General features: G+C 39.2%; 1 protein-coding gene across 3 annotated transcripts in view; it reads left to right on the plus strand.

Annotated features, from left to right (window-relative positions):
- SAMD12 (sterile alpha motif domain containing 12) overlaps positions 1–26,443 on the plus strand; it is a 366,923-nt gene that overhangs the window by 151,567 nt on the left and 188,913 nt on the right. For 2 of the 3 annotated variants that reach the window (XM_004695981.2, XM_012722937.1), the window contains exon 3: positions 497–626. In XM_004695981.2, coding sequence (XP_004696038.2) covers positions 497–626 — 130 coding nt within the window. The remainder of the gene's footprint in view (positions 1–496; positions 627–26,443) is intronic. The other variant, XM_012722938.1, reaches the window with a different exon arrangement.

Genomic DNA, 26,443 nt, shown 5'->3' on the forward strand with positions numbered 1-26,443 from the left:
TGCTTTAACCCGCTGCACCACCAGGGAGGGCCTGACTTGAACTTTTAATATGCAAGCATCAGTCCTTCCTAAAATAAGTACTAGCGCCTGGGGGGGCAGTGCTGAACAAGACCCTAGAGATTTCAGAGGAAAAGATGAAACTTTCTGCAAATACCAAGAAATTGCCACGTGGGGACCACTCTGTCATCCCCACAAAGGATAATCAATTGCTAACCACGCCCAATGTGTTGTTAGCGTATTCATGAGAAAACACCTGCTTTCCTAGGGAGTTTTCCCAGTAGAAATAGCTTGGGGACAGGGATCATTTTCATGGGCTTCTCCACTTGTACCATTTCTGTTTACAAAAGCTTGGAATGGTCTGTGGAGGTGACGACAAGTGCAGGAGCCAGATATGTCTCTTCAGGGAAGCCTTTCCCACCCTCCAGGATTTCTAACATCCAGCCTTTCTAGGTGTGGAGCAGGCACTCACACGCCTTCTTTCCTTCTTTATTTATAGTCCACTACGGTGAAGCTGTCAAAACCAGTGGCTCTGTGGACTCAGCAGGATGTCTGCAAGTGGTTGAAGAAACATTGTCCGAATCAGTATCAGATCTACAGTGAGTCATTCAAACAGCATGACATAACTGGTAAAGTATGCCCTGTCCAGAACCCATCACTCCTTCTCCTTCTCCCTAGCGTTGACCTTTTCCATAAACTTACAATGACGCAGCATCTTCCTGCAGAAGTGTTCCAGCATGGGTTTACATTAAACGAGGAGCTAAAGCCCAGACCCATGTGAGCTACACTATTTAATGGGCATAAGGGGTTATTTATGGAGAACTGTGGATTCCATGTGTCTGGTATGAAAGTGCCTGGGAATTGGGGTAAGGAGAGGGCAAGAGATTCTAAAGTGCATCAGGAAAATATAAAGGAATAAAGTGCATCAGGAAAATAAAGGAAGCATTTTGAATTAACGTGATGACAGGATCTGTAAGTAGATGTTCTAAGTAGCAAAGATACCTAAATAAATTTTGACATGAATATACTAACCCACTGCCTCTGAGAGGAATTACCTTCATAGCACAAATCAGGATTCCATTAGGACGAAGGGGATTGAGCATTATATGTAGAGGTCAGAAAGCACTTGGAGGCAGAAAATGTGGCTGTGTAGAGAATGGGGCACAAGGGAGAGTAACTGCGCACTGTGGGGGTACATCAGAGTTGGGGGTCTTTCCTGACCTGCCCTGTCCTGAGAGTCTGTGATTGGGCCATCATCCCCACCTGCCTCCTGTACAAACATTTCAGTGAAACAGCTCCGAGGATCACTCACCTCTGTGCCCCAAAACTGGGCTTCATGGGAAAAATGTTAAGTTCCTAGACCAGATTCTTCCCTTTATCTAAGAGATAATTGAGACAGTCATGGGCATTTGACTTGCTATTGAGAAGCTCAGCTCTGTCGATGCCAACGCATTTCCCCTCAGTGAGTTCTAGCCATCGTAGTCTATTCACTCCTGCTATGAAAAGAGATACAGTTAGCAGAAAGTATGTGTTTTTGCTGTTCAAAGCCTGTAGCTTTGAGGTGAGGAGCAGATCATTCCTCCCAGAGCAGACTTCATGGGTGGTTTTCAAGGTGTGGAACCCTTGGGTATACTAGACTCTGCCCCGTGCTAACTCGAGAATGTGCTCTGGTTAGGGATGGGTGTGTCAACCCAAGCAGTTCCTCGTATGTCTGCTTTACAAATTTGAATCGTACAGAAAGCTTGAGTAAGACAAAAACACTAATGCTTTTTTAAACACTAACACTAAAAACTATTTTCAAGCTGAGTTAGATGATCCAGTCATTAATGTTTAAATATATAAGGAAGACACCAAAATGTAGTTCAAGCTAGCATAATAGAGTGAAATAGTCCTAGCTCAAGTATAAAACTGTCTTTTATGCATTTTCTCTCTCCCCCTAACTAGAGGTAATGGTCCTTTTAGATGAAATTGCTGACATTTTGAAGGCAGTGTCAGAACTTAGATTCCAAGTGTCTAGATTTTGTTTCTTAAGCCCTCTCTTAAGAAAGATAAGATTTTCTCCCAAATCCGGGGTAGGGTAGGGAGAAATTTGTTACTCTACTCCTGAAAGCAGTAATAAGTGTTTGCCTGACAGTGACAACCTCCATCAGATAATGCTGCTTTGTGCTTCTGAAAACCTGTGTGATCGTCCTGGTAAAGCCTTTCTCATGACCTTAGATGAAAGTGCTGTTATCTGTTATTAGGCTGAGAATTAGGAGATACCCCTGAGGGAAGGGTAAGGATCTATGGGGGTTTGAAGTGGATGAGCATGACACCCCTCACAAGTGAAGAGCTGATGTTTCAAAGTTTGTGACGTGAATGTGCTCTTTCTTGTGATGCCAGCTAAGTGACATGAGGATAGGCGTGTGGAAATGAGAGACATGGGTCTAAACAGCTGTCATAGTGCCTAGTCCTTGGTCTCCATGAAGGAACACCGGTGTTGGTGGATTCCAACCATATCGTGAGTTTGGCCAAGCTGCTTAAATTGGGCAAGTGATTTAACCTCCTTCTCTCATCCCCAAATTAGAGGTTTTCACAGTACCTGACTCAGAGAATCCTTATGACAGCAAAATGAAAATACAGGTAAACCCCTAAGTTACATTTATTGACACCTTCACCATACAAGGACTGCACTGTTTTTCATGTCAAGACTCATTTGGAAGTGCCTAAAAACATACTATGGCTTCATTCTAAGGGCAACCTATTTTCCAGCAAGAAAAGAAAGCAGGGGATTAGCTGGGGACTTAGGAAAGAGAGAGAATGATTTCAGATTGCCATTTGGTCCACATCTTCTGGACCTATTTTGAGGTCTCAGAAGACTCTCTTCCTCTGTTCTTTGACCCAAAAGAGAATATCAAGTATCCAAATGATCACAAATGCCAAGAGGCCTGAAAATAGCTTTCTGGTCCTAAGTCCACATGCACTGACCAACTCTGTGATGCTGGGAATCCTGATGCCCTTGAGGTAATGATGACCAGTTTAAGAGGTTTGCAAAAAAAAAAAAAAAAAAAAATGAAGATGTGATTATGGCCAGGGGCTGAGCACAAGGTGGAGTCCTGCAGGTAGGGGGAGGGCCGTGGGTGTGTGTGCAGGCCAGACCCAGAGCTGCAGCTTAGCAGGGAGATTTTGTGAAGGTTACTAGGTGCCCATCAGCTTTCTCTATCTATAAGGAAGAGCTCCTAATCTCCTCCCCTTGTGGCATGTGATGTTATCTGCTGCTGTTTTCCTAGATACTATCCTAACTTCTGTGAAAACAAGCACATGTAAACAGTGTTGGCTTTGCCTATATTATCTAGAACATTGGGAACAGAACACGTATGGAGGTGGAGGGAGAGGGGGCGCGTCTGGGCTGGTAGATCTCCTGTGCTAATCTTCAAGACTCTGTAGATGTTCAGGTGGCTCTCATTCATGCTTTGATTCTCCTGAATACTGCTGTTCACTGCTCAATTTTTCTTAAAAGGTAGGGGCTCTAATAAATTGTTGGTCCAGGTAGCATATATATATATCAGTGTTATAATACTCATGTTGTAATAGTGCTTGATTCAGAGGCAGATGGTACAATGATGGTAAGAGAACCATTGATGTCCACTGGCTTTTGACAGTGTTTCATGTTAGCAAACTGTCTGCATGTAAATGTCCAGTATTTTTTTCTCATTCTGAGCCACTTTGCCATATGTCATTCTCTCACATTTTCTTCATTTTATTGGAAATAATGGCATTTCATTCTTGTGGCTATATAATATTCCATGGTGAGGCACTACCACACCTTCTTGATCCAATCAAGCTCTTCTTGATCTTGATTTTTAGCCTGCTTCCATGTCCATGTGTATATAAAACTGCTATCAACATTGTGGTTTCATATTCTGTGGCTTTATGTACAGTAGTGGAATTGGGCTGTATGCTATTTTCACTTTTAATTATTTAAATTGGATCCAGATAATTTTCCATTATAGTCACACCAGTTCACATTTCCACTGACAGTGGAATAGGGTTCTTATTTCTCTGCATCCTCTCCAACACTTGTTTTTGGGGGTCTTTGTAACATATGCCCTCCTCATGGGTAGGAGATGATACATCTTTGTAACTTTAATCTACATGTCCCTTATTAGAAATGACAATGAACATGTTTCCATGTCTTTCTGGATGTCCTCTTTTATGAATTATTTGTTCATACTGGCTGCTTGTTTATTAGTTGGGTTTATTAGCTGGATTAGTTTTTTTACTAGTGAATTATATGAGTTTTTTGGTTCCTTGAATATTAATCCTTTATCAGTCATATATTGTGTAAATATTTTCTCTCCTCAATGGGCTATTTAAGTGTCTTGTTTTTTCTTTTCTTATACAGAAAGCTTTTTAACTTGAGATAATCCGACTTGTTCATTTTCATTTTTAATTCCCTTGCCAGAGGGTCAAGTCACCAAAAATAACTTTATCATTGATATCATAAAACATATTACCGGTGTTTCCTTCTGTGTATTTTATTGTTACAGGTCTTACATATAAATTGTTAATCCCTTTGGAGTTTATTCTTGTGTATGGTGTTAGCAAGTAATCCAACTTTTATGTGTGGGTTTCCATTTTCCAGCATTAAATGAGACTGCCTTTCCCCCATTTTATGGTCATAACTGCTTTTGATAGATTAGTGTTAATGCGTATGTGGACGTTCCTCTGGCTGTTCCATTCTGTTCCATTGTTTCATGTATTGTTGTGCCATTATCACATACTTTTTAATAATGGCGCTTTATAGTAATATTTGAAGTCAAGTAACATGACACCTCCATTCTCTCCTTTTAACTCAGGGCTGCTTTTGTAATTCGAAACCTTTGTGGAGAACATTTCTCTAAAAGTTGGGAAGGCTAAGCAGGATGGTGCATGGAAGGATCTAGCGTAATGCCTGGTACAGAGTAGACATGTATCCACTTAGCAGTATTTATGGCACACCCACCGTGCACTAGGTTTGGGGAAGACAGTAATAAAGAAGCAATTCAGCCATCGAGATAAGGGGGAAATGTGCTTCTGTGGAGAACAGTGCATCATCAAAATCTCACCTAATTCCAATTCCCAGAACTATTTCAACTCTGTAAGTTATAAATAACTGATAGCAACACAAAAAAAGAAAAATTCTTGTTGTATGCAGGTAAATTCTGTCCCACAGAGGCTCAGTTGACTTCCCTGGCTAGCCAATTTGACAAAAGGTGACTCTTGCCTCCCCATTTATCTTTTTGTTTTACTCTTCTCCACCTGTAAATATGTTTGTTATTTGGAGTCTCCTTTGTGCCAGTTAGATTGTAACAGTTTCCTCACTGAGTTAAACAAAACTCTTCACTATGTTAATTTTTGTATTTGCATTTTATCCTGAAAACAATTTTCTGGCCACTTGGCATTTTGTATTTGCATAAATACTCATTTTTTATTTTAGTTTTTTTTAAATGGCTCTTTAGCCGTGGTCGTTAACTTTTTTATCATGTCTTACTCAGGTAATTTCACTGTGTTCATACTTTTGATGTCTTTGAAGGATACATTCTAAATAAACTTTCTCTGAAGTTTAAAAATACTGAAAAATCTGTTTTAACCCCCCAATATTCAAAACCTCGAGCCAAGTTTCTGTTAGAATTTCTCTGTCCAGAAAGGACCTGCTACGTCATGGCAGATGCCTTTAATCAGAAGAGAAGCTACTAGTGTTAACTCCCTGCAGAAGTGCTTTTAAAAGGCATAAGATGGCTAGAACACATGAGAGACATTAGGGTAGATAGATTTAAATCATCAGATGAGGCTTGAAGGAAAGAAATTCATCTGTTTTCCTTTGCTTGCAAGATTCTTGCCTGGCTTTCTGAGGCTGGACTTGGAATGCTAGTGAGGAAGCTCTTCTGGGGCCAGGTGTAAGCTCATAGGCAACTTTCAGATTCTCTTTTATGCACAGTTAAAAATCTTTTCAGGTGTGAGGCTATTTCAGCCCCTGGCTGTGCTTGGTATTCTTCCTGCAATGGTTGCAAAAGTCAACTCACCTCCTTCAGCTTCAAATGCTCCACCTGCAGAGGGTTCTTTCCCCTGCCTACTTTAAAGAATTATTTTCACGGGTGAAACATTCAAAGTGCCCCAGAATATAAAATATTTTTAACAGCTACTTTGAATGTGGGAAAGGTTACTGTACAGTCTGCCTCATGGACCAGCCACTGGGACCCTTTGGGTGTCTAGAGGTTTGCAGGAGTAAATAGTTGCCGCGTTAGCCCGCCTTCAAGGGGCAGAGTGGGGTTCTCATGTTTGTCACTGGTCTCCTCCCAAGTAAATCTTCTGCTTCCTTTAATTTTTCAAGCACTGCCCATTTGTCCCTCTTTCCCCTTTTCAAATTATTCCCCTGAGTTGAGGCAGCCAGAAAATGGTCAGTTCTGCTTATGCTGTAGCATAACAGGAAACCGCTTTGTCTTTCTCAGCCCTCAGGCTGGTGGTTATGTGCACTTGCTAGCATCATTTCCCTCCCTGCCGCTTCTCCTAGCTGCTCCACCCCTTCATCCTGCTGCTTTTGTCTTCCCAGTCTTTTATTATGGAGAGAGCTCCCCAAGGAGACCAATAGGTGTGAAGTTAACAAGTGCTAAAGGAGTGGAATAATTACTTCATGTGCTATACCTGTGAGGACCCAGTATAGACAGGGGTGGTGTGGGCGGAGGGAATGAGCTCAGTCTCTTCTGCACATATTCTGTATTGGTTTTCCCCTCTACATACTGTGTCTCCTTTGTCTGCTTTGTTACAATTCTCTTTTGTATGAACTGCTCTACATTCATTTTTACTGAGAAATGAGCAGCATTTGCTATCTGTACATTAAAATTTCTCATATCACACAGGTATTAAGTAGTGGCCCATTAGTCAATGTTCCCTTATTCTTCCCTTTTAATTACTTTTGATGAAAAGCTCACTAATATCACCTTTTTTAAATTTATTTATGCATGCAAGAAAACTGAGGTGACTGGCCAGAGTTGGGGAGAGGAGGTAAAAGGACCCACTGAGAAGGCGGGGGGGGGAAACAGGCAGACTGACTGAAATACACTGCTGAGGGGAGCAGCGGGCTGGTCAGGAGAAGTCTGCTGTACCACGTGGGTCAGCTTCCTGGCTAGGGATTGAACTTACGCTGCAATGGCTGCAGACAACTTCATAGTGCTGCACTTTAAACCATTGTGCCACCAGGGAGGACCCTAATGTCACCTTTATATTCATCAGCATTCTTCCTAATGATGGCCCTATTTTTTTTTAATTTTAATATAATAGTTTGACATCATTTTGTGCTTTTTCCCATCTCAGTTGTAATCCCCATCACCAAATCACCCGTGTGCCATCACCATAGTCCTGTACATTCTCCCCTGTCCCCCCATTTTTGATCCCATTCCCCACTCCACCCCAGTAAAATGCCTTTGGTTTTTATTTGTTCATTATTCTCCCCCACCCCCATCCTTTATGCTCCTGCTATGAGTGAAACCATCTGATATTTTCTTTTTCTTTCTGGTTTATTTCACTAAGCATGATCCCTTCCAGCTCCATCCATGTTGCTGCAAAAGGCATGTGTTTATCTTTTTGATTCCTGAGTAATATTCCATGTATATGTACCACATCTTTTTAATCCAGTCATCTGCCTTTGGACATTTGGGTTGATTCCATGTCTTTCCTATTGTAAATAAAGCAGCAATAAACATGGGGGTGCAGGTGTTTTTTTGAATCAGTGTTTTTATGTCTTTTGGGTAGATACCTAGGAGTGGGATTGCGGGGTCATGTGGAAGCTCCATTTTTAACAATGGCCCTATTAATATTGGAAAGGATGTTAGATGTCATCCAAGGTTTTGGGGGAGTCTACAAAAAAATACTTTCAGTGAGATGTGTGACTAGAGATGAAATGAAGATCAGAATATCAGTTTCATTCTCAATTAAGCCTTTGGGAGAATGTCAGTGAGATCTTCAAACAAACTGATGGCTAAGAACATTTCCCTTTAAATTAGGTATCCCAGCACCTGGCACAGCTGGCCTCTCTCCCCTCATAGGTTTGATACTTTTGTGGGTTTTCTACTTTGGAAAATTTTGATTGATGAGAAAAGTTTGCCTAAGTCCCACAGCCAGGAGATGGAGAACTGGGGCCAAGAATTCACTTTCTGGTATGTTAACCAGTTCACCCCTCACCAGAAACCTTGCTGCCTTTCCTCATCCAGCTCCAGGGAGCAGAGATCTAGAAAAAGGCTTCCGAGACCTGAAAATGCCCACACCAGGCAACAAGAACATTCTGAACAAAGTATAACTATGGCGCAGACCTGCTTAGAAAACCTGCCATCTTCTGTGATGTCTGTTGTTTCTTGAAGACACTCACTGTGCTAGAGACTCTGCTGAGCACAGTCAGGGATGTCCATTATGAGATGAAGCTAGTCCAGTACCAAGAACTATGCCTGGAATTGTTCAGTATGAGCAAACGAGCCGTTCTCAATTGTCTTGCAAGTAGATTCAGGAAGGAAGTGCGGGAGCTGCGCACTTAATTCCTGGGAACCTACCACACACTTCTTGGGAAATGGGAGGAATTAAAACCTGGAAAATACTTAAAATGGTGTGAAGCACGTTTTGGGGGCCCAAGTGTTTCTGGGCCATGTTGTGTATTCAATGAATACCCATTAGGCTATACTGTGCACTGATTGCAGAAAGATAAGGAGGACACTCTTGATTCCTCGATGTCAGATGAGTAGATCCCCTCTCCTCTCCTGTCATTCACGTGATTAAACAGAGGCCCAGATCAAAATGGATTTGTGTACACAACTTCTTGGATTACAGAAATGTTAAAAGCTAGTCACATTGCTGTGGGTGAACAAGAGACCTATTCTTAGGAACATTCTAGCAGGTCACTTTGACTGCACAGAAGTAATCTGAGTGTGGGTCTAAAATGGGCAAGCTGCCCTTTCACGGAGTGTGTTCTTTCACTCCAAATTCCGGGAGCAGAATGAAGGTTGTGTCCCCACAAACTCGAGCTTTCTTCCTTTCAACCAGACCCAGAGCTTCCTTCTTCTCCTCTCTTTATCCCACCTCTGTAGTCCCAGAGGCATGACACTAACTCAAATATGACCAGAGGTCTAACTTCCTGTGCTGCTTGCTTTGAACACTGATTTTTTTACCCTAGCCAAGCAGCTAGGTCAATTTAGTATACTCTGGTTTGGTGAAGTCCCCATTTGCTATTTTATTTCTGTAGCCATTTGATTTCTTTTTTTGCTCATGACTTTGTTAATTTTTCTGTCAGTTTGTTTTGCTTTTTGTTTTGTGTGCTTTTGGAAAATATTGAAGTCAGATTGCAAAATTGGAGCTTTGCTGCCAATCCCTGTTTAAAAATTAATATGCCACGTACTCTTTTACTGTTAAATCAGTCCCAAGAGGTAAAACAGAAACTATCGCTGCGTCCTGTCAGAGGCCTGGAAATGAAGCCCTCTTAGAGTCAATCAGCTATGTTTGCTTGTGGTGATGCATCTGATGCCACAGATCAGTAGTGGGGGAAGCCGGTGCTCACATGTGTGAGGTTGACTGTATTTAAGATCCTGCAGGTCTGTTTAGATGAGATACAACTATCTTCCAGAAGTCCTGGCCGGCATCCTTTAAGGACTTTGTGTTTTGACTCTGATATTCCTTATTCAGCATCTCAAATGTTATTCAGCATCTCATTTTTCAATTCCCATATTTACATTAGGTAATCGGCCTGTTGAGTGTTTCATTGCTCTTGACAAACTGCATGTCTTGCATTGTCATGAATTATTAGAGCATAAGTGGCCTGCAGAGACCTATGTTGAATCCCTACCACCTATTGCTCATTCTGTGTGACCTTGACCATTTGACCTCTCTGAACCTCAGTTTTTCTTCTATCTAAAGTATCTAAAAATATATCCATTTATCTGAAGTATAATAATGTGTCCATTGTAAAGTTCATTTAGTGATTGTTATTATTGAACTGTAATTGTGTGGACTTGATCAAAGGCCATAAGAAACAAAAGAGAACATAGAAATTACTTTGCAAATGGTAAATGATCATATAACTCTAGATGCATATATAATTACATATACATGTATGTATATGAGCTATATGCTGTATGTATCAGTTTGTAGTTTTTTCTTTCTATTATTAGGTTTTTCCTCTTTTTGAATTTTTGCATTATATGACTATGCTTTTACAAAACACCATACTAGTACGTGTTTAAAACAACTGAAAGACATTGGGAGAGGATTTCTTTTTTCTGACAAAACCAAAACAAGCATTCAGTATTTATTTTGCAGCAGTCATTCCAGAAGTAGTGAGTGGTCCCACCAAGCTTCTTCCCCAGAAATTGCTCTCTGCAGACTGTATGTGTCCTAATTTTATTGTAGGCTAGTGTTATTTTAGGTTTATGTATTAATTTGGTATATGTTAGGTTATTTTGGGGATCTGAGAACAATCAACAATTTTTTATATAAGTTAATGGTAATTGCTTCTTCACTTTATGCCGTTTTGGCTTAGAAAAGGTTTCATTAAGAATGTTTTATTATTTGCATAGCAGGGAAACCTGTATTTCAGTTCTCTAATTAGGTCCCTAAAATCTACTGTCAGCTTCCATTTCTCTAGCCCACCAGAGTTTTGCTCTGTGCAATGCATTTTTGAGTAGTAATGATTATTGTGTAAAAAAAAATCAACTTATGTCCCAAACATGTCCCAAACATTGAATACTCCCAAGACATTTCTATAATAGCAGGGTATAAAGAATTCAGAATATGTGCTTCTTATCCTTAAGGAAATTATAATCATGTTAGGGAAACCCATATATATTTTTAAATATTTATTGAGTGTTTATATGCCAAGCACTCCAGTAAGTACTTTGCATATATTATTTATTTTTATCTTCACAATAGCCCCATAAGGTAATAATGTTATTCTCCATTCTGCAAACAAAAATGAGGCTTAAAAAGCTAGCTTTCTTGTCTTATGTCACACAGATCTAAAATCACAAAGGCAGATTGTTAACCCAGAACTGTCTGAACCAAAGCTCTTGTTTTAACTTCAGTGCTGTGAAAAATGGCATCATATATTTAATCAAGCAGTACAGAAAATTCTATTGAAATACTCCAAATACCTGAGAAGGAACTCATGATATTGAACCTGGCTGACTGGGAATATTCTTGGAGGATGCTGCCTTTATCCTGTGTAATCTTTTAGAAGACTAAGTCCCTAAAAGATCAAGTTGCATGTAAATTTTCTTTGACCCTCAAGGAATATAAAAACTGTAGACAATTTTTGAGTCATGGACCCCACTACCCTAATACCTCAGACTCTGCATCTTCTCATGCTGTGTTACGTGCCTGAGCCCTGAAAGCATTTGGGTTTTCAATGCTGAGGAGGGAAGAGTGACAGAGGTGGAGATAGACCAGAAGACTAGACTGAGAGCTACATTAGATGAGGCTGAAGAAATGACATTTTCCTCTCTCAGTGTCAATCAAACCTCATTAATAATATTGCATCATTAACAATGGGTGAGTAGTCAGCACTGAGCACCTAAAAGAAATGCAAATGAGAGATGTCACCAGTGTATGAGAAGTTGATCCAAATAGACACAGAGGTTGTTTTGTAGTCTTTTACCTGATTTCTTCTTTTTCCTGGTCACCAAAGGTGGTTTTATACCTACATCCCCTTTCCATAAGTCCCGCATCCCTCTCCCCATTCATTATTCTGAGTAAACAACAATGGTGATGAATCTCCTTAACATCCCACCCTGCGCTTTTATCTTCATTGTTACCCCTCCTTACCTGCTTTTGTGGTCTCTGAGAAAAGACAGGGTCTCTCTTAAAGCCTATACCTGAACCTGTGCTTTCTGGTCTACCTGACTCTCCACTCACTTCAAGATTTTGCTCATCTGTTTTCCCTTTTTATGAGTCTAAGACTTCCTGCCTCCATGTTTGCATATCAGTTCAAACAGTAAAAACTGGACCTTGAATATGTCGCCTCCTTCTTTTTCTCACTCATCCTTCTGGTCGAGGTTTCTATAACCTGTCTGAACACATCTTTTATGATCTACTTCACTTTGTGCCATCGTTTCATGACAGTCTTGTAAAAACACTCATTCTTTTGTCTTTTTAAACCAGGCTTCATCAGGTCACTTCCAGCCTAAGTGTGTAGAATGCCTACTGGCGTACCTGTGAGTCTCTACAGCCATCCCTGGGCTTCATCCCAGCCGTCCCTTCTGCCCACCCATCCTGAAATTGCAGCAGATTGCTTTCCTTTCCCCTACCCCAGGAGTTCACTTGAGTGAACTTGCAATAATTTCCAAGACCCATGTTAAAGTATTCTTCCGTACGCAACCTGAGCCTTTCCAAACAGGAGTAGTCGCTCCCTTCATTGTAAGCTTTATTTATTTATTTACTTTTAAGCAATGAATGAATGACAGCTATTATTGTTATTGTTATAATATTTATCATATCATATTAAACTTATTTCTTTACATGTTTATCTTCTTTCCACCAGTCATAGATCTCCTTTGGGGTAGAAACAGCATGTGATTTATTATACTTTCTCTAACCCTGTTAACCCAGTGCCTGGAATGAAATAAGCATTATAAAATTGTTGATTGGATTAAATTGAGTTTGTTCTTTCTATGATAGGCTTAGCACTGAACTTGAAGTCTTTCTTCATTTCCGTTGATAAGCGTATTTTGATTAGTTAAGTTTCCTGATTTGCCTCCTTTTCATGAAGCTCATTCTATACGTTCCTATCTGTAGCTTCTTATAATTGCATTTCATTGATTTTCAACTCTTCCTGTCTCATTCTTGAAGAAGCCCCATTTTACTTTTTTAAAGGACCTCTATTCCGAATTTGTACTAAGCCCCACTTTACTTTTTTTGATGGGGTATATAGTCACTTATTCCTGTTGGGCAAGTCTTTCCTAGGCATGCTGGCAGCTATGTCTGATCTCTTGCTCACAATGTGAAGGGGCTTGGTGGGGGAGGGGGAGCGACTAAAATTCTAGAGACAGATGTTACTTGTAGATTGGGAAGAATGTCCTTTATCTGAATAACTTCTGTTTAAGGCAATAGGAGGGATGCACAGAACCTGTTTCACAAGTAACAAAGCATTATACAAACATAGCATTATGTTTCAGGCTTACAAACATCTTGATCTAACACCAGCAAGGCAGAATTTTGAGTTCCCAGTCCCTCATGGCATATCAGCTAATCCAAAACTCTCTCTGAGATTAAAATTTACACTGAAGAAATGAGAACCATGAGGAGTTGGGATCTCAGATTGCTAATTTTGAGCAATTTTGACCAGCAAAAAATGTCATTTTTGTTTGACTTAGTATCATAGTGGAAAATGTACCTTGTGTAAAGGAGTAGATAATAAGTAGAGTGATGTTTTTAAGAGCTTCCTAATGTGTGAGGCACTCTGTTAAGCACTTCCTATGCTTAAGGATGACTCATCTTAGAGTCATCGTCTCACTTGGGGAAGCTGCAGTGCAGAGGTCATGACTTCTCCAGGTTCACAAAGCCAAGAAGGTCCAATAGATGCCCCAATAGATGCCCCAACATCAGTGGAAGGAATCTTCTATCCCGGGAGTTGGCAAACTGCTTTTGAAAATGGTGAGAGGAGCCCATTTGGCTCTGCAGATCATATGATCTTTGTTACAGCACTGAGCTCTGTGGTATAGTAGACATGATTGAGTTGGCTGTGTTCCAATAAAACTTAATTGTCAAAAACAGGTAACACGTCAGGTTTGACACATAGACTAGAATTTGACAGTTCCCATATCAACCCCTTCCCTCTGCCCAGGATGTTTCTCAGTTCGGGTGATAAGAGATATTTGTAAGGCATAGTTTTCAAAAACACATATTACTTTTTTCTTTTTTCTATATTCAATGTAGAAAAATTAGAAAATATAATACACAATGAAGGAAAATATGTTAAATTTCCCCTGCTTCCAACATTCAGAAATAATCACTGAGACAAACATTTTGATGTGCATCCTTCTTATTCATATTTATAAGAACAACATCTCTGAGAACCATAGAGAGAGGTATAGCTCCTTTTTCACTTAGGAATTTATGGGGAATACATTTCTATGTCAGCTGTTGAATACAACATGTTTTCCTTTTGCTTTAGCAGTTATTCTTTGGATGTTGTGTGTATTTTCATTTTCCAGATAAATGTTATCTCTGGTCCCCTATGCTCCATTCAGTACCCACCCTCTTTCCTTACTCTGCCCTCCCTTTATTTTAGCTCTATTTTGAATTCTCTGTCACATACACAACTGCACGCACATCGGCGTGTGTGAAACTTAGCACCCCCAAGCTCCTTCTTTCCACGTCAGTAGCCTTCACATATGAAAACTACAGTTTTCTTTTTCTAGAATCTGTACCTCTGGTAATGGTCATATTCCTTCACCTTTGCCCTAGTTTGTGGCAGGCATGAGACAGCACCAGAGGGATCAGGAATCAGAAAATCAGCCTCCAAGTCCCTGTCCTCTGCTAGTTCCAGCCAAATGCAGGGCAAGTTCTCAGAATGTTTTCGGTTTTTCTTTTTCCCTTTTCCCCAAGGCTTCTCCAGAAGGGAGACTTGCACACTTTTTCTTAAATTCATTAAATTTTCAGCGTCTTTTCTCAGCTATCAGTACGTGGCAGGTACTGCACAGGAGAGCACTAGAATTCCTTCCAGGGAGAACATCCTGAGAGCACTGTGGAAAGGTGGCGTGTTTGCCCACAGCATCCTTCTTTGTGACTCTTTCATAGGATGCTGTGGTCTCTCTGGAGGGGGACAGATGAGACTGCTGTGGTCATTCCAGAAGAATCTTAACCCAGAAACTGCTTTGCAGTAGTAAATTTGCAATGATGATCAGATAAACAGAGAGAAGATGGGAACATTACCTCTGCTTTTGCAAAATATGCTCCCACTAAGTTCAAATCAAAGTCTATCCTCTCTCTCAACAAATGTAGACAGCTGTGAAGTGCAGAACACAGTAATAACTGAGTGCAACCAAAGGCTCCACTGAAAAATGCAGAAGTAGAATATAATGTGGAATATAAATCATGCTTTAAATAACCTCCTGAATGCGTACTGTTAACCATTCTGAGATGTCCCTAGACACTTAAAATTTTGTTACTCATAAGAAATTTCCTAGTGATATTTCCACTTGAAGTTTGTTAAGTGGTATACATTATCCAACCTCAGAACCCTGTTGATTGAGAGCTAGTATGAATGTCCTTCCTGTTAAAGCACAGTTGAGAACATTGGCCCAGACCACATAGCCAGCAGGTGGCAGTACCCAGCTCCTCTGACACCTAAGACTTCATTTCTGCTCCAGCCCAGGATAGCTTCTGCCAGATCCATTTTGCACTTGGTAATTAAATGCTCAGCAAAGTCACATGTGTCTGTTCTGGTCATTGTTAACAGAACATGCAAAGCTATAGGGGAAGACTCTGTTTTAGGAGCTGCAGAACTTCAGAGTGATTTATTTCCCAAGCATGGCCCCTCAGGATCACTTACTACTCAAGCTATTATTCCACAAGAGATATTGTTACCTTTAACTAGAAATAAAAGGGAAAGGAAAATTACACTGAAGCCTTTTCTTGGGCTAATTATCAAAATGTCAGGGACAGATGGACTAGCAACCATGGAAAAACTCATGTTCTGCTGAAGTGTCTCTTTGATAATAAACTGGAGGCTATTGTGGCAAAAGCTTGTTTCCTGGTTGGAAAACTATCTTGTCATCGTTTCTGCTTTGTATTGAGGAAGCTGGCTAGCTTGCGTGTGAAGGTTGTACTCAGTGTTATCCCCTCTACATCACCTCAGCTGCATACATCAGAGTTGGATTTTCTTAACACATTTAAAAAGCAAGACTAGGAAATAAATCAAATCCACAGGCAGGTCTACCCTGCTTCTTGGAAGCAGTCTCAGTAGCAACAATGGCTGCATACACCACTAGAGGTAAAACCAGGTCAGGTCTAGGAGTAATTGATAACATAGTGCCTGTCTTTGCAACTACTTAAGATAAAAGTATAAATGCACACCCTCATTTGGGTGAGACTCACTACCACTTAATTTACAAAAGTTGGCCTAGTGCCTCAAAGTGATACTTGGCAGGCACTGATGATACAGTGTCTACTCAATAGTTCAAATAGAAATTGAGTGTGTGGCAGGGAAAAGGGATAGAAGGAAAAGAGCCAACTGGTCAGCCAGCCAGTAGGCGCTAGTCAAGTCAATGTGGACAGGTCACACTTCTGAAAAGGGCTTTGATTCCATATATGCAAACACTGAAGTGTGAGTAGAAAACCTCTTGCAGAAGTTTTAATGGTAAGATGCTGAAGTAGGTTATCTAGCACTTGAGTATTAAGAAATCTTTGTTAATGATAGGTTGTTATGCAAGACCGCAGAGTGACTAGCACTGCTCACTAATTTATCTAATTTTATTTCAGCACCCATTATGTCTTTGGGTGTTTGAAAATAACTATTCTTTCCATTGCTAATATTCTGTAGTTTGGACCTTTAGTTTTTAGCTGGCTCTCTTTTATTCTAGTGATTTGTTTGCTTACTGAATATTTCCTTGTTATCTCTATTGAAGTTTAATTATTTACTGATTAGCTAAATTTTTGTAATTTATTATAAATTACTAATTTACAAATCATTCATTACCTACTAATTGCTCAATTATCTTTAAATTAGTGCTCATTAATTTTCTCAATAAACATTTGCTGAGCAATTACTACATGGCCGGAACTAGCAGAATGGAGACAGAAGGAAGCCAGAGAAGGAGGACCGGCTGCTTCCTTAAGGAAGGGATTGGCAGGCTGGGAAACTATCTCCAGAGTATGCACGCTTCCTCACCCCATGTCTTTGTTCATCTAATTCCACCTAGTTCCATTAGGAAAAAGATCCCAAAATAATAATGATAATGATAATTAGAAACTTTTCTAAATGATAATTAGAAACTTTTATCTACTGCAGTTTTTCCCAGTTTGGTCAACTGAAGATAAACAACAATGGTACTTTTACATAGTCTGGGAACACAGAAAATTCACAATGCTCAAGTTTGATGGGGTCACCAAAATATTCTATTCCACATTCTCTAAACACAGACAGTACACCTAGTTAACTTTTCTAATATATGTAGATGTTATTTGTGATGTGAATGTAGCAAGGCGGATGGAGATTTGCCAGGGAAATAAAAAGTTTGGAAGTGTTAAGTGGGGCAAAAGTGGGCTCCAGGGTTCTCCCAGGATCCCGTCGCACTGATTTTAACAAGTGGCTCTGGTGAGACTCCAGTCAAACCCATGCGAATGGAAGTACACAACACTAGGTTTGACTTTCACATCGAACGATTCCTTCAGTCTGGAGTTTGGCAGCTGCAACACTCAGTTCAACAGCTAAATGTTATTGCAGATGAAACCTCATCTTTGTCATTTGATTCTGGCCAAGTTTAAAGATTTCCTTCATCCCAGCTGACTCCCTAGGGTACAGTGGAGATATAAGTAAAAGTATAGTATTGCAGATTATCCTTTGCCAGAATTTGAGCCGCATGCTCTGAGAAAGAAATATGAGTACCTTTGGCCTAAATTTTCCCCAGGTTGATTAATGTATTATGCTCATGGTTGACAGTAATAGTTAATATAATTAATAACAATAGAAGCATAAAGCTCTTCATACAACATTTTCTCTGTCCTCGTGCCACTTGGCTGCCATTGCCTCCTTGATTTCATACCAACAGGAATGACTGCACTATTGGAACTGAGCTTCCCTAATCTGATGGAAAGAAACACTTACTTGCCTTTTATAACACTGGATGTTGATGACTGCTCTTCATTGTGCTGAGAGAAATAGCTCCAAAAACTTGAAAGGGAGAGTGGGGAAGCCACTGGAGATAAATGTGAATACTAAGACAGAGTTAGTGGCTGACCCGTTGGAGTCATGGAGGCCTGGGCTCCACTAGGCGGATGAAGCCCTCTCTACAGTCCCAGCACAAAGAAGGCAGGTCTCCACTTGCCAGTGGTGTGGAATGTGCCCTGGAGGTTGGTTTATTTGACTTATGTGGGCAGATTGGAAAACTCATCCTTACAGCACATTCCAAATAGGAGCCTGTTTAGCAAAGAGAATGTTACTGACCATGGATGAAAACGAAACCTCCTAAATCTTTGTAATTCTTACCAAACCTAAGCTAATACTTACGATATGCTAATCTTGATCAAAAAGTAGACTCTCCAAATTGCCATCCAGTCAAGAATACTTTTTGCATTTAATAATAGGCTTTTGTCTTTTCCCACCATATGTCATTCTCAGCATAAACCACCTAATTAACAATCTACACCCAGTCAATCAGTCAATCCACTATCTCAGAACAGGGTTATCTGTTTTGACAGGGGATGAAGGAAAGAAGTCCGAGCTGGCGACAAGGCTGACGTGCGGGTGTGGTTCATTACTTGTCTTATTTCATGTAAGCGGTATCTTCTGTGAAAGAACACACCAAAAAAAAAATTAAAATAATCATTGGCAGAAATATTTGTGAAAGGCTTTTTCTTTTGTGTCCTAATGGAAACGGTAACCTTTTCTTGGGAAGGGTAAGAGCTGACCATGCAATTTTTCGTTTGGCTTTTGCAGTTGTTTTGAGCGCCTCAAGGGGGAGCTATCACACAAGCAAACGGCAGTCATTTCACTGCTGAGGCTCCACTTGCACCTCCTCAGCCACCCATTTAGTCCTGGTAGGCTTCTCCCTTTGATGTGCAAGATTTACTATTTTAACTAGTATGAATGGCCAATCTTTAAAAAAGCATATTCTGTGAAGCTGTTGTTGGGTGTAAGTTAGCCAGCTTCAGCCACGTGTGCCCCACTGCATGTAAGGGGAGTGTTCGGTGTCCCCACTAGGTCAAGAAAGCAATGGTGTCTGGGCTCAGACTTGTCCCTATAATTACAGCATGTTTGTGTGTAGGGTTATTCCGGCCTGCCACTTTATACCACTGCATAAGCAGTGACAGGTTTGGGTTTTTTGTTTTTTTTTTTTTTATGGTTAATATGAAGAGAATTACTCTCATCCTTTCATAGGCCCTTAGGTTTTCCCACCCACTTCCATACCCAATCTCTTTAGTACTGATCTGTTCCAATATGGAATACACATTTATCCTCATTTTTTTTTAAAGATTTATTTATTTGTACAGAACTGGGGTACAGGCCAGAGATGCGGAGGGTGAGAGGATTCACCAGAGACAGAGCAGGGAGTAGAACAGGCAGATCGACGAAGTCCACTGCCGAGGGGAGCAGCGGGTGGGCCAGGAGCGGTCAGCCAAGTCATGTGGTCACCTCCCGGGCAGGCGGGAATCGAACTCATGCAGAAGTGGCTTTAGCTTCTTAGTGCTGTGCTTTAACCCGCTGCGCCACCAGGGAGGGCCTATCCTCATTTTTAATACCTGAATATAAAGTTGGGCTAAGTCCCTATATCCAGATATAAAAGTTCTGTACAAAGACACCTTTTTTAAAAGTAAGAGGATCAATAGCTATGCTTACCTCTCTTTGCAGCTGAAATTAAAGTAGATTGGGTATAAAAAAGACTTTATTGTTTCTCAACAGATGCAGCAAAAGTGATTTTCTCTTGCTCTTTAAAAAAAAATCAGATATGGAACATTATCACTGAAATATGATTTTTGCAGTTGATTATTTGTTCTAATTCAGCCTCCTCAGAGATAATTTCCTGGGGGGAAAGTTGACACAAAGAGAAAATGCACAGTAACACTTCTTTTTATGATTCTTGGAAATACAATGCCCTTCATCAGGCACACGATCTTTTAAAAGAAAATGATTCTTCTAGCTCTAAATACAGTGGGAGGATTTCTGTGGAATATAAATATTTGCAAGCTCTTTATGTAAGCATACTTTAACCAAACACCTGGTAAATGTTGCACAGTTTATTAATGACTTGCAAAACCTCCAAGTTGGGAAATACAACTCTGCCATTATGATCAGTCATTTGGCAGATAGTCAAGCCCGACAGCAATTGTTTAATACCTTTCTCCCCATAAAAACCATGATTCACTGAAAACAATCAAGATTTCAGCAGATTTCCCTCCCACCCTCTGACCCTGAACCAAATTGCTCAATTATCATCCATAAAGAGCTCTATTATTCTTTCAAATTTGAAATGATAGAAAACGACTAAGCAATGTTACAAAATGTATATCCCATTGCTTCTCTCTGCCTAAGACCCTTTCAAAAGTTTTGAGGTGTTCTTAGCTTCCTTCTTATACTTATTAAACACCTGTTCTGTGTGTGACACTGGGCTGCATGATATAGGGCTGAGATGAAGGTGAAACACAAGAATAAGTAGTTTCGCAAAACCACATGCAATCAATTTGCAAGAGATTGTACAGAAGTGAATTCTGTGGGAGTCAGGGGTGAGGTTACTAGAATGGAGTGATCAAGACTCATTCTAGGATTGCAGCATTTAAGCTAGGCTGCTAAGAATGTGTAAGATTGGGAAGAGCAGAAAGAGTACAAAGAACATTCTGAAAGGAAGGGGCATTATAAGAAAAAATAAGTAAGCCAGGTCTTGGGGACATGCACGAAACCATATGGTAGAAAGTGTGTGTGTGTATGTGTGTGTGTGTGTGTGTTTTCTTTTTAGGGAAGTGCCCTAAAAAATCTTCATTGTACTGATTATCTGTTGCTATTAAACATGGCACAAAATACATGCCAATCCCCAAAATGAATGATTTTTTAAAATATTTGAATCATTCACAAGTTCCCATTTCACGCCCTAATGATTTCTGCTAGATCTGGTGAATTGTCCTCCTCGTCTTGTCTGTAATCACTCATCTGTTTGTTTGCCTACTGTATATTATATAGGAGGCGTCACTGGCATGTCAGAAACTAGTGGGACCACTGTGTGCTGCCATGTGTCTCACAGCAGCTGACCCAAGGATATATTCACATAGTGAGGATAGAAATGTCAGAGAAGAGAATCTCAGTCTTGCAAGTGCTAATCAACCTTCTGTGTGTGTCCATTTGCTAACGTTCCAAAGATTGAAGCAATAGATTAACCAGAGAGTATGAAACTGTTTGAGTTGCCTATTGCTGCTTAGCAAAATACTCCAAAACAGTTGCTTAAAACAACAGATTAGGGCCCTCCCTGGTGGCAGTCAGTTAAAGCTCAGCATTAAGAAGCTAAAGCCACTTCCACATGAGTTTGATCCCCACCTGCCCCAGAGGTGATCCACATGGCGTGGCGACCTCTCCTGACCCGCCTGCTCTCAGCAGTGCACTTCATAGATCTGCCTGTTCTGTTCCCCACTCTGTCTCTGGTGAGTCCTCTCACTGCCCCAGCACCTCTGGTCTATACCCCAGTTATGTATGCCAAATAAATAAATCTTAAAAAAAAAAAAACACAAAAAAACAGATTATACCTCACAGATTCAGTGGGTCATGAATTCAGAACAGGTTTGGCTGAGCAATTCTGGGGCTCCTGGTGACATACTTGATATTCATCTGGTGGATAGGTGGGTTTGGATCAACCAACATAACTTCACTGATTGTCTTGAGTCTTGGCGAGAAGTATGGGTTCAGAGAAAGTTAGGAAGAGTGGCTGCATTCCTCTCAGGCTTGGAGGGGTCTTAAGTTAATCAAAATCTTGGCTGACAATCTTTTCTCAGAGTCAGCCTCCCAAATAAACTAGGTGGAAACTGTTTAAACTTTTTAGACCCAATTTTGGAGTCCATGCCATAAACCCTAAGGTGCATACTCCATAGGAAGAAGTAGATACAAATCCTTCCAGATTCCAGGAAAGTGGACAAAAAGCCCATTTCTCTATGGAAGGAATATAAAATAGTTTGCAAACATGTTTTGAAATTACCGTGGTCATTCTTCAGGCAACTAATTATTTGCATTTTTCCTATGTGAGAAACATACTCAATCCCTCATCACACCTTCAACCTAAAGACCCATCCCAATATATCAGGTACAAGATCTAGTATCTTGTTTTCTAGTCATGTGCAGAGGAAAGCCTACCTCAGGTGTGCCATTCCTTGGTTATGGTGGGTTTTGATATGAAGATCAATGAACAACAATTTTCTGTACTGCATCCTAAAATGGTGATTTAGCCAAAAATTAACCTCAGTAGGCAGAAGTCCATACCAATTCCGAACTATAGTACGAGTTCCATGATAACACCCACTGTTGCTCCCTGGGAATAATCCCCCATGTTTCTTGACTTCACCCTTTATGTAAAGGTCAATGACCCTTTTCTAGAAAGTAAGTTTTTTCATATAATAAATATTTAGTTTTTGCTTGTCATATATAAACTTCTGTTTGCTGTTGAGGTTTTTGTAACAGTCCTTTAAAAATATAAAATTGTTCTTAGCTTGCTGACATATAACACCTTAGATGTTGTTTCCGTGTATTTCCAGTTCACAGGCATTTGGAGAGTGCAAAGCTCTTTTCTTACCCGACCTTGTTAGTCAAGCTGGCTATGTAGTTTGCAAGTACAATTTTCTCAAACACTTTGTGGGTTTTCTGTAAATCTCATTGGCATTCACTATATTAGATAATGTTAAATGCATAAAAGTTTTCAATATATGCCCTATTCTATTGCGTGTAGCTTTTAAGACTGCTGTGTGACAATGCCCTGGAGGTTTTGCAGAAGCTGTATTTAGCAGAGAGAACCTGTAAGACATGCTGTTAAGATCCTTGATGCCTTTTTTTTTTAACTAAATGATCTATGATACACTGCATCAAATTTTCTGAGATGTTAAAAAATGATTTATAGCCACATGCTGGGTTCACATTTATCATGAAGCCACATCCTCCTTACAATATCTAGGATCTGATTTTTACCCTGTTGTAATTTTTAATAATGTCCTGAGAAATAGTTTTATTTTTTGAACTGCAAAAGAACTTCCTTTACTTTTGAACTGCAAAAGTATTTCCTCTAAATTCTGTCTGAAACAATGTATTTCCTTTTTTAAACTCATCTCCCTTTATCTGTATTTATGAAACACAGTTGCGAGAACCCAAGTGAACCTTTCCTGGTCTATTGGAAAAGTTTCCTTAGTCAGGTGAGTCAATTCATGTATAGACAATAGTTTCCAAAATACTGGAGTTTTCTAAAATCTCACTGCTATATAGTGTGGGTCTCCCTTCCTTTGCTTTACAATAATATTTGCTTCACATTCCAATAACATTTTTCTCACTGCTTCACTGAAAGCTTCCTCAAGGTGTTCCTACTTTGTGCCTGCCACCTAATCTCAAAGTCAATGCCACAGCTTAGTTTTTTGTTATATTAACATCTTGCTTTTGGTATCAAGTTCTATTGTAGTTTCTGCTGCGTAACAAAGCACACCCCTCCCAAATATTTGGGCCTTAAAAAGGGGTTATCTTACCATAGTTCAGACACCTTATGTTTAAAGATTTGGGGCATGGCTCTGCTAGGAGATTCTTTCATGCCTTCTAATATCAATTGAGAGCTTTCAGTGGACTTCATCAGCTGAGACTGATCTAGAAGTTTCACACGGTTCCATTTACATGTTGGTTCAGAAGATCTGGCTCAGCCTAACTCACTTATTTCCATGTGGACTTTCCAATATGCCTGTCTTAAGGCATTTGAATGTCTTACATTAAGGTAGTTTCCTCCATAAAATAGACAGCAACACAAAGCTGAAGTAAAAGATGAGTGGCTTTTATTATAGCAAAGTGTATTGGCTAAAGCAGACATAGATCTAACCAGATGCAAGAGGAGGAGATATAGTCCTCATTTCTCAGAGGAGTATTAAAATATTCAGGTCTCTATTTTAATACTACTAAATGGACCATAAATATGTTTTAAATATTGAATATGTAAAAATTTTATAGCTGTTTATATAAAGATTGGGACTTAAGCCAAGTTTGTACATATACCTTTGTATTCAATTAGCTGTAATACAACACTCTCTTTTGATCTTCATTTTCTCAAAATTAGCTTTCAGGCATTTCCAGGTTTTCAGTCATACATCCCAAATGTAAAATATTTGTAAATACTCAATATGTGTAAATACTCTCATATATACACTCTACAAATAAATCATGATTGTGATTATTTTTTCATAAAATAGAAAATATGACCCAGTAAAGACAAGCATAAAATATTCTTAAACACCATGCTAATTGTGATGATTTCACATTTGTTGTTATTATTAGCTAACATTTTCAAGGCAAAAAAAAAAAAAAGATATGCTTAATATGACATTCATAGTTAATAATAGAGCTATAAATGCATATTTGAATTAGTCTTGATAATTTTTAATTCAAGGGCCATTTTCTTGTCAGGATGGTTTATTATTCTTGCTTTTACCTCCTAGTGCAGCTAATTAAATATTTCTCATTGGAGTAAAAAGTGCCCATTTCATTTTATTGGTTTTCAAGTACTATTTTAGCGTGTCTATTTTTTTTAAATCAGTTTAGTTGAAACTAAATGTTATAACCTACTAATCTGTTTAACAAGGAACATAAAATTAGTGTGTGTCCCAGTAAACTGATCAAGAACCAGTGAGAATGAATTGAATTTCCACTTTTCTCTAGGGACTCCTTCAGATATACCAAAACCTCCCAAATGATGAATTATTATTTTTAGATTAAAAAATTATGAATGTGTAGTCTAATAGTTTACTATGACACCGTGAGTCAGCAGCTAACAGATCATGAGGTACAAACACACCATAATGAAAGCAATTGACATATAAGACATTCAATAAATACACATTATACTAATAAAGAAAAAAATTCTGACACAAAGGAGGCATGCAATATTTGTTTAATGAAGAATGAAATTGCTGTATCTGCAACAGAAAGAAAATTGCAGGAATCTCCATCATTCTCAACAGCTCGTCTACTCAATGATCTAGTCAAACATTCTGGAAGATTAAAACTTATTTTCCTATAAAATGCATTTCTACTGGAAGCTGATTCAGAAAATTAAGTTTCTGTATCAATGAATTTTTAACAATTTTCTTCCCTTTACACCTTCCCATTTGTAACTGCATGTTATCTTGCATTTTATGTTTCATAACAGCCTCATAAATCATTTAATTTCCTTTAGTGATTAATCAACTTGAGTTAGTCATATTAATAACCTTTTGTTCTTTTTAATGAGAAAATTAAGGCACATTGAGTTGAAATTTCTTGCTGAAGGCCACATAGAGAACTAGTAGCCATGCTGGGAGTAAATTTAAAAAAAAAATTTCACTCAGAAGGTTTACCTACGTTCCTTTGAGCCACGGTGACCTTTTGATCTTTGTTTAAAATAGAAGAATTATTGAAATCAAATAAATGGACTTTGTTTTAAGTTAGCAAATAATAGTTTTCAAAACCAAAAGTAGTTGGAATAGCAAATTCAGCAAAAAATTTTTCTGGACTACAATTGCTACAAAACAGCCTATTATATTCTGATTCTTCCAGAATCCTTTTTAGGAAAGTAGAAGGTGAAAAGTTGACTACTCTATCTAACCCCATCCCAATGCAGAACTTGGTTAAAGTTAGAATGGAAAATTGAAAATATTCTCCTCTACCAACCTCCAGGTTTTTCTGCCACACAGAATCTTTTTCTCAAGCACTTAATCACTCAGTCTTGAGAAAGTCTAGAGTGTGACTGTGAGAGTGGCTGGTCAGAATAGGATTATATTATGACAGTAGATTCTTTTGTATGATAGAAAGTAGGGTTTGAGGTCAAAATGTGTCTGGGATCCAGGTGCCATATCCTTTAAAATATGTGGGTGAATGAATGATGAGAGGTAAAGGTGAAGTTAAAGAATGACTTGGAAATTGAAGATGTGAAAGATCTCTTGTCTGAAAATAGATCGATAATCTGAGAGCAGCAGTAGGAAGCTTTTGATGGACAGTTCCCCTGACCCACCTCACTGTTTGAGTCAAGGGATGTTTGTCAAGAAGGACATTCCTAGTTTGTTATTTAAATCTTTGAAAAAAGATGCATTAGTTATCTATTCAATGACCTCGCCACCTTAATAAATGTAGAACTATAAGACTACCTTCCTGTTCTACCGTCAACATTTTCCCCTGTGAATTTATTTTTATCATTTTGTGATTTTTTTTAAGACTGCCTGGTATTTATTTCAATCAAATTGTCCTATAAGAAATGTTGGAACCAGGAATGTCAAGCGAGACTTGTGTATTTTTCTCTTTAAGGCTGTTTTCTGGTTAGAGGGAAATACTTAAATCTGGTTATGTATGTAAATACTTAAATCAACTTATGTAAACTAGTTGAGCTACCATTCCCCAGCCTCTTAAAATCATTGGACTTTGTATTTATTCATGGAAAATATTTTTTCTGACTGACCAAAGAGAAAGAAACAAAAAGAAGTCAACAAGATATTCCTTTTTATCTAGGTGCACATGTGATTTCCATCGATTGTTTATATTTATTAA

Source organism: Condylura cristata, unplaced genomic scaffold (assembly GCF_000260355.1).
Source record: "Condylura cristata isolate star-nosed mole 26May11 unplaced genomic scaffold, ConCri1.0 scaffold00009, whole genome shotgun sequence".
Taxonomy (NCBI): Eukaryota; Metazoa; Chordata; class Mammalia; order Eulipotyphla; family Talpidae; genus Condylura; species Condylura cristata.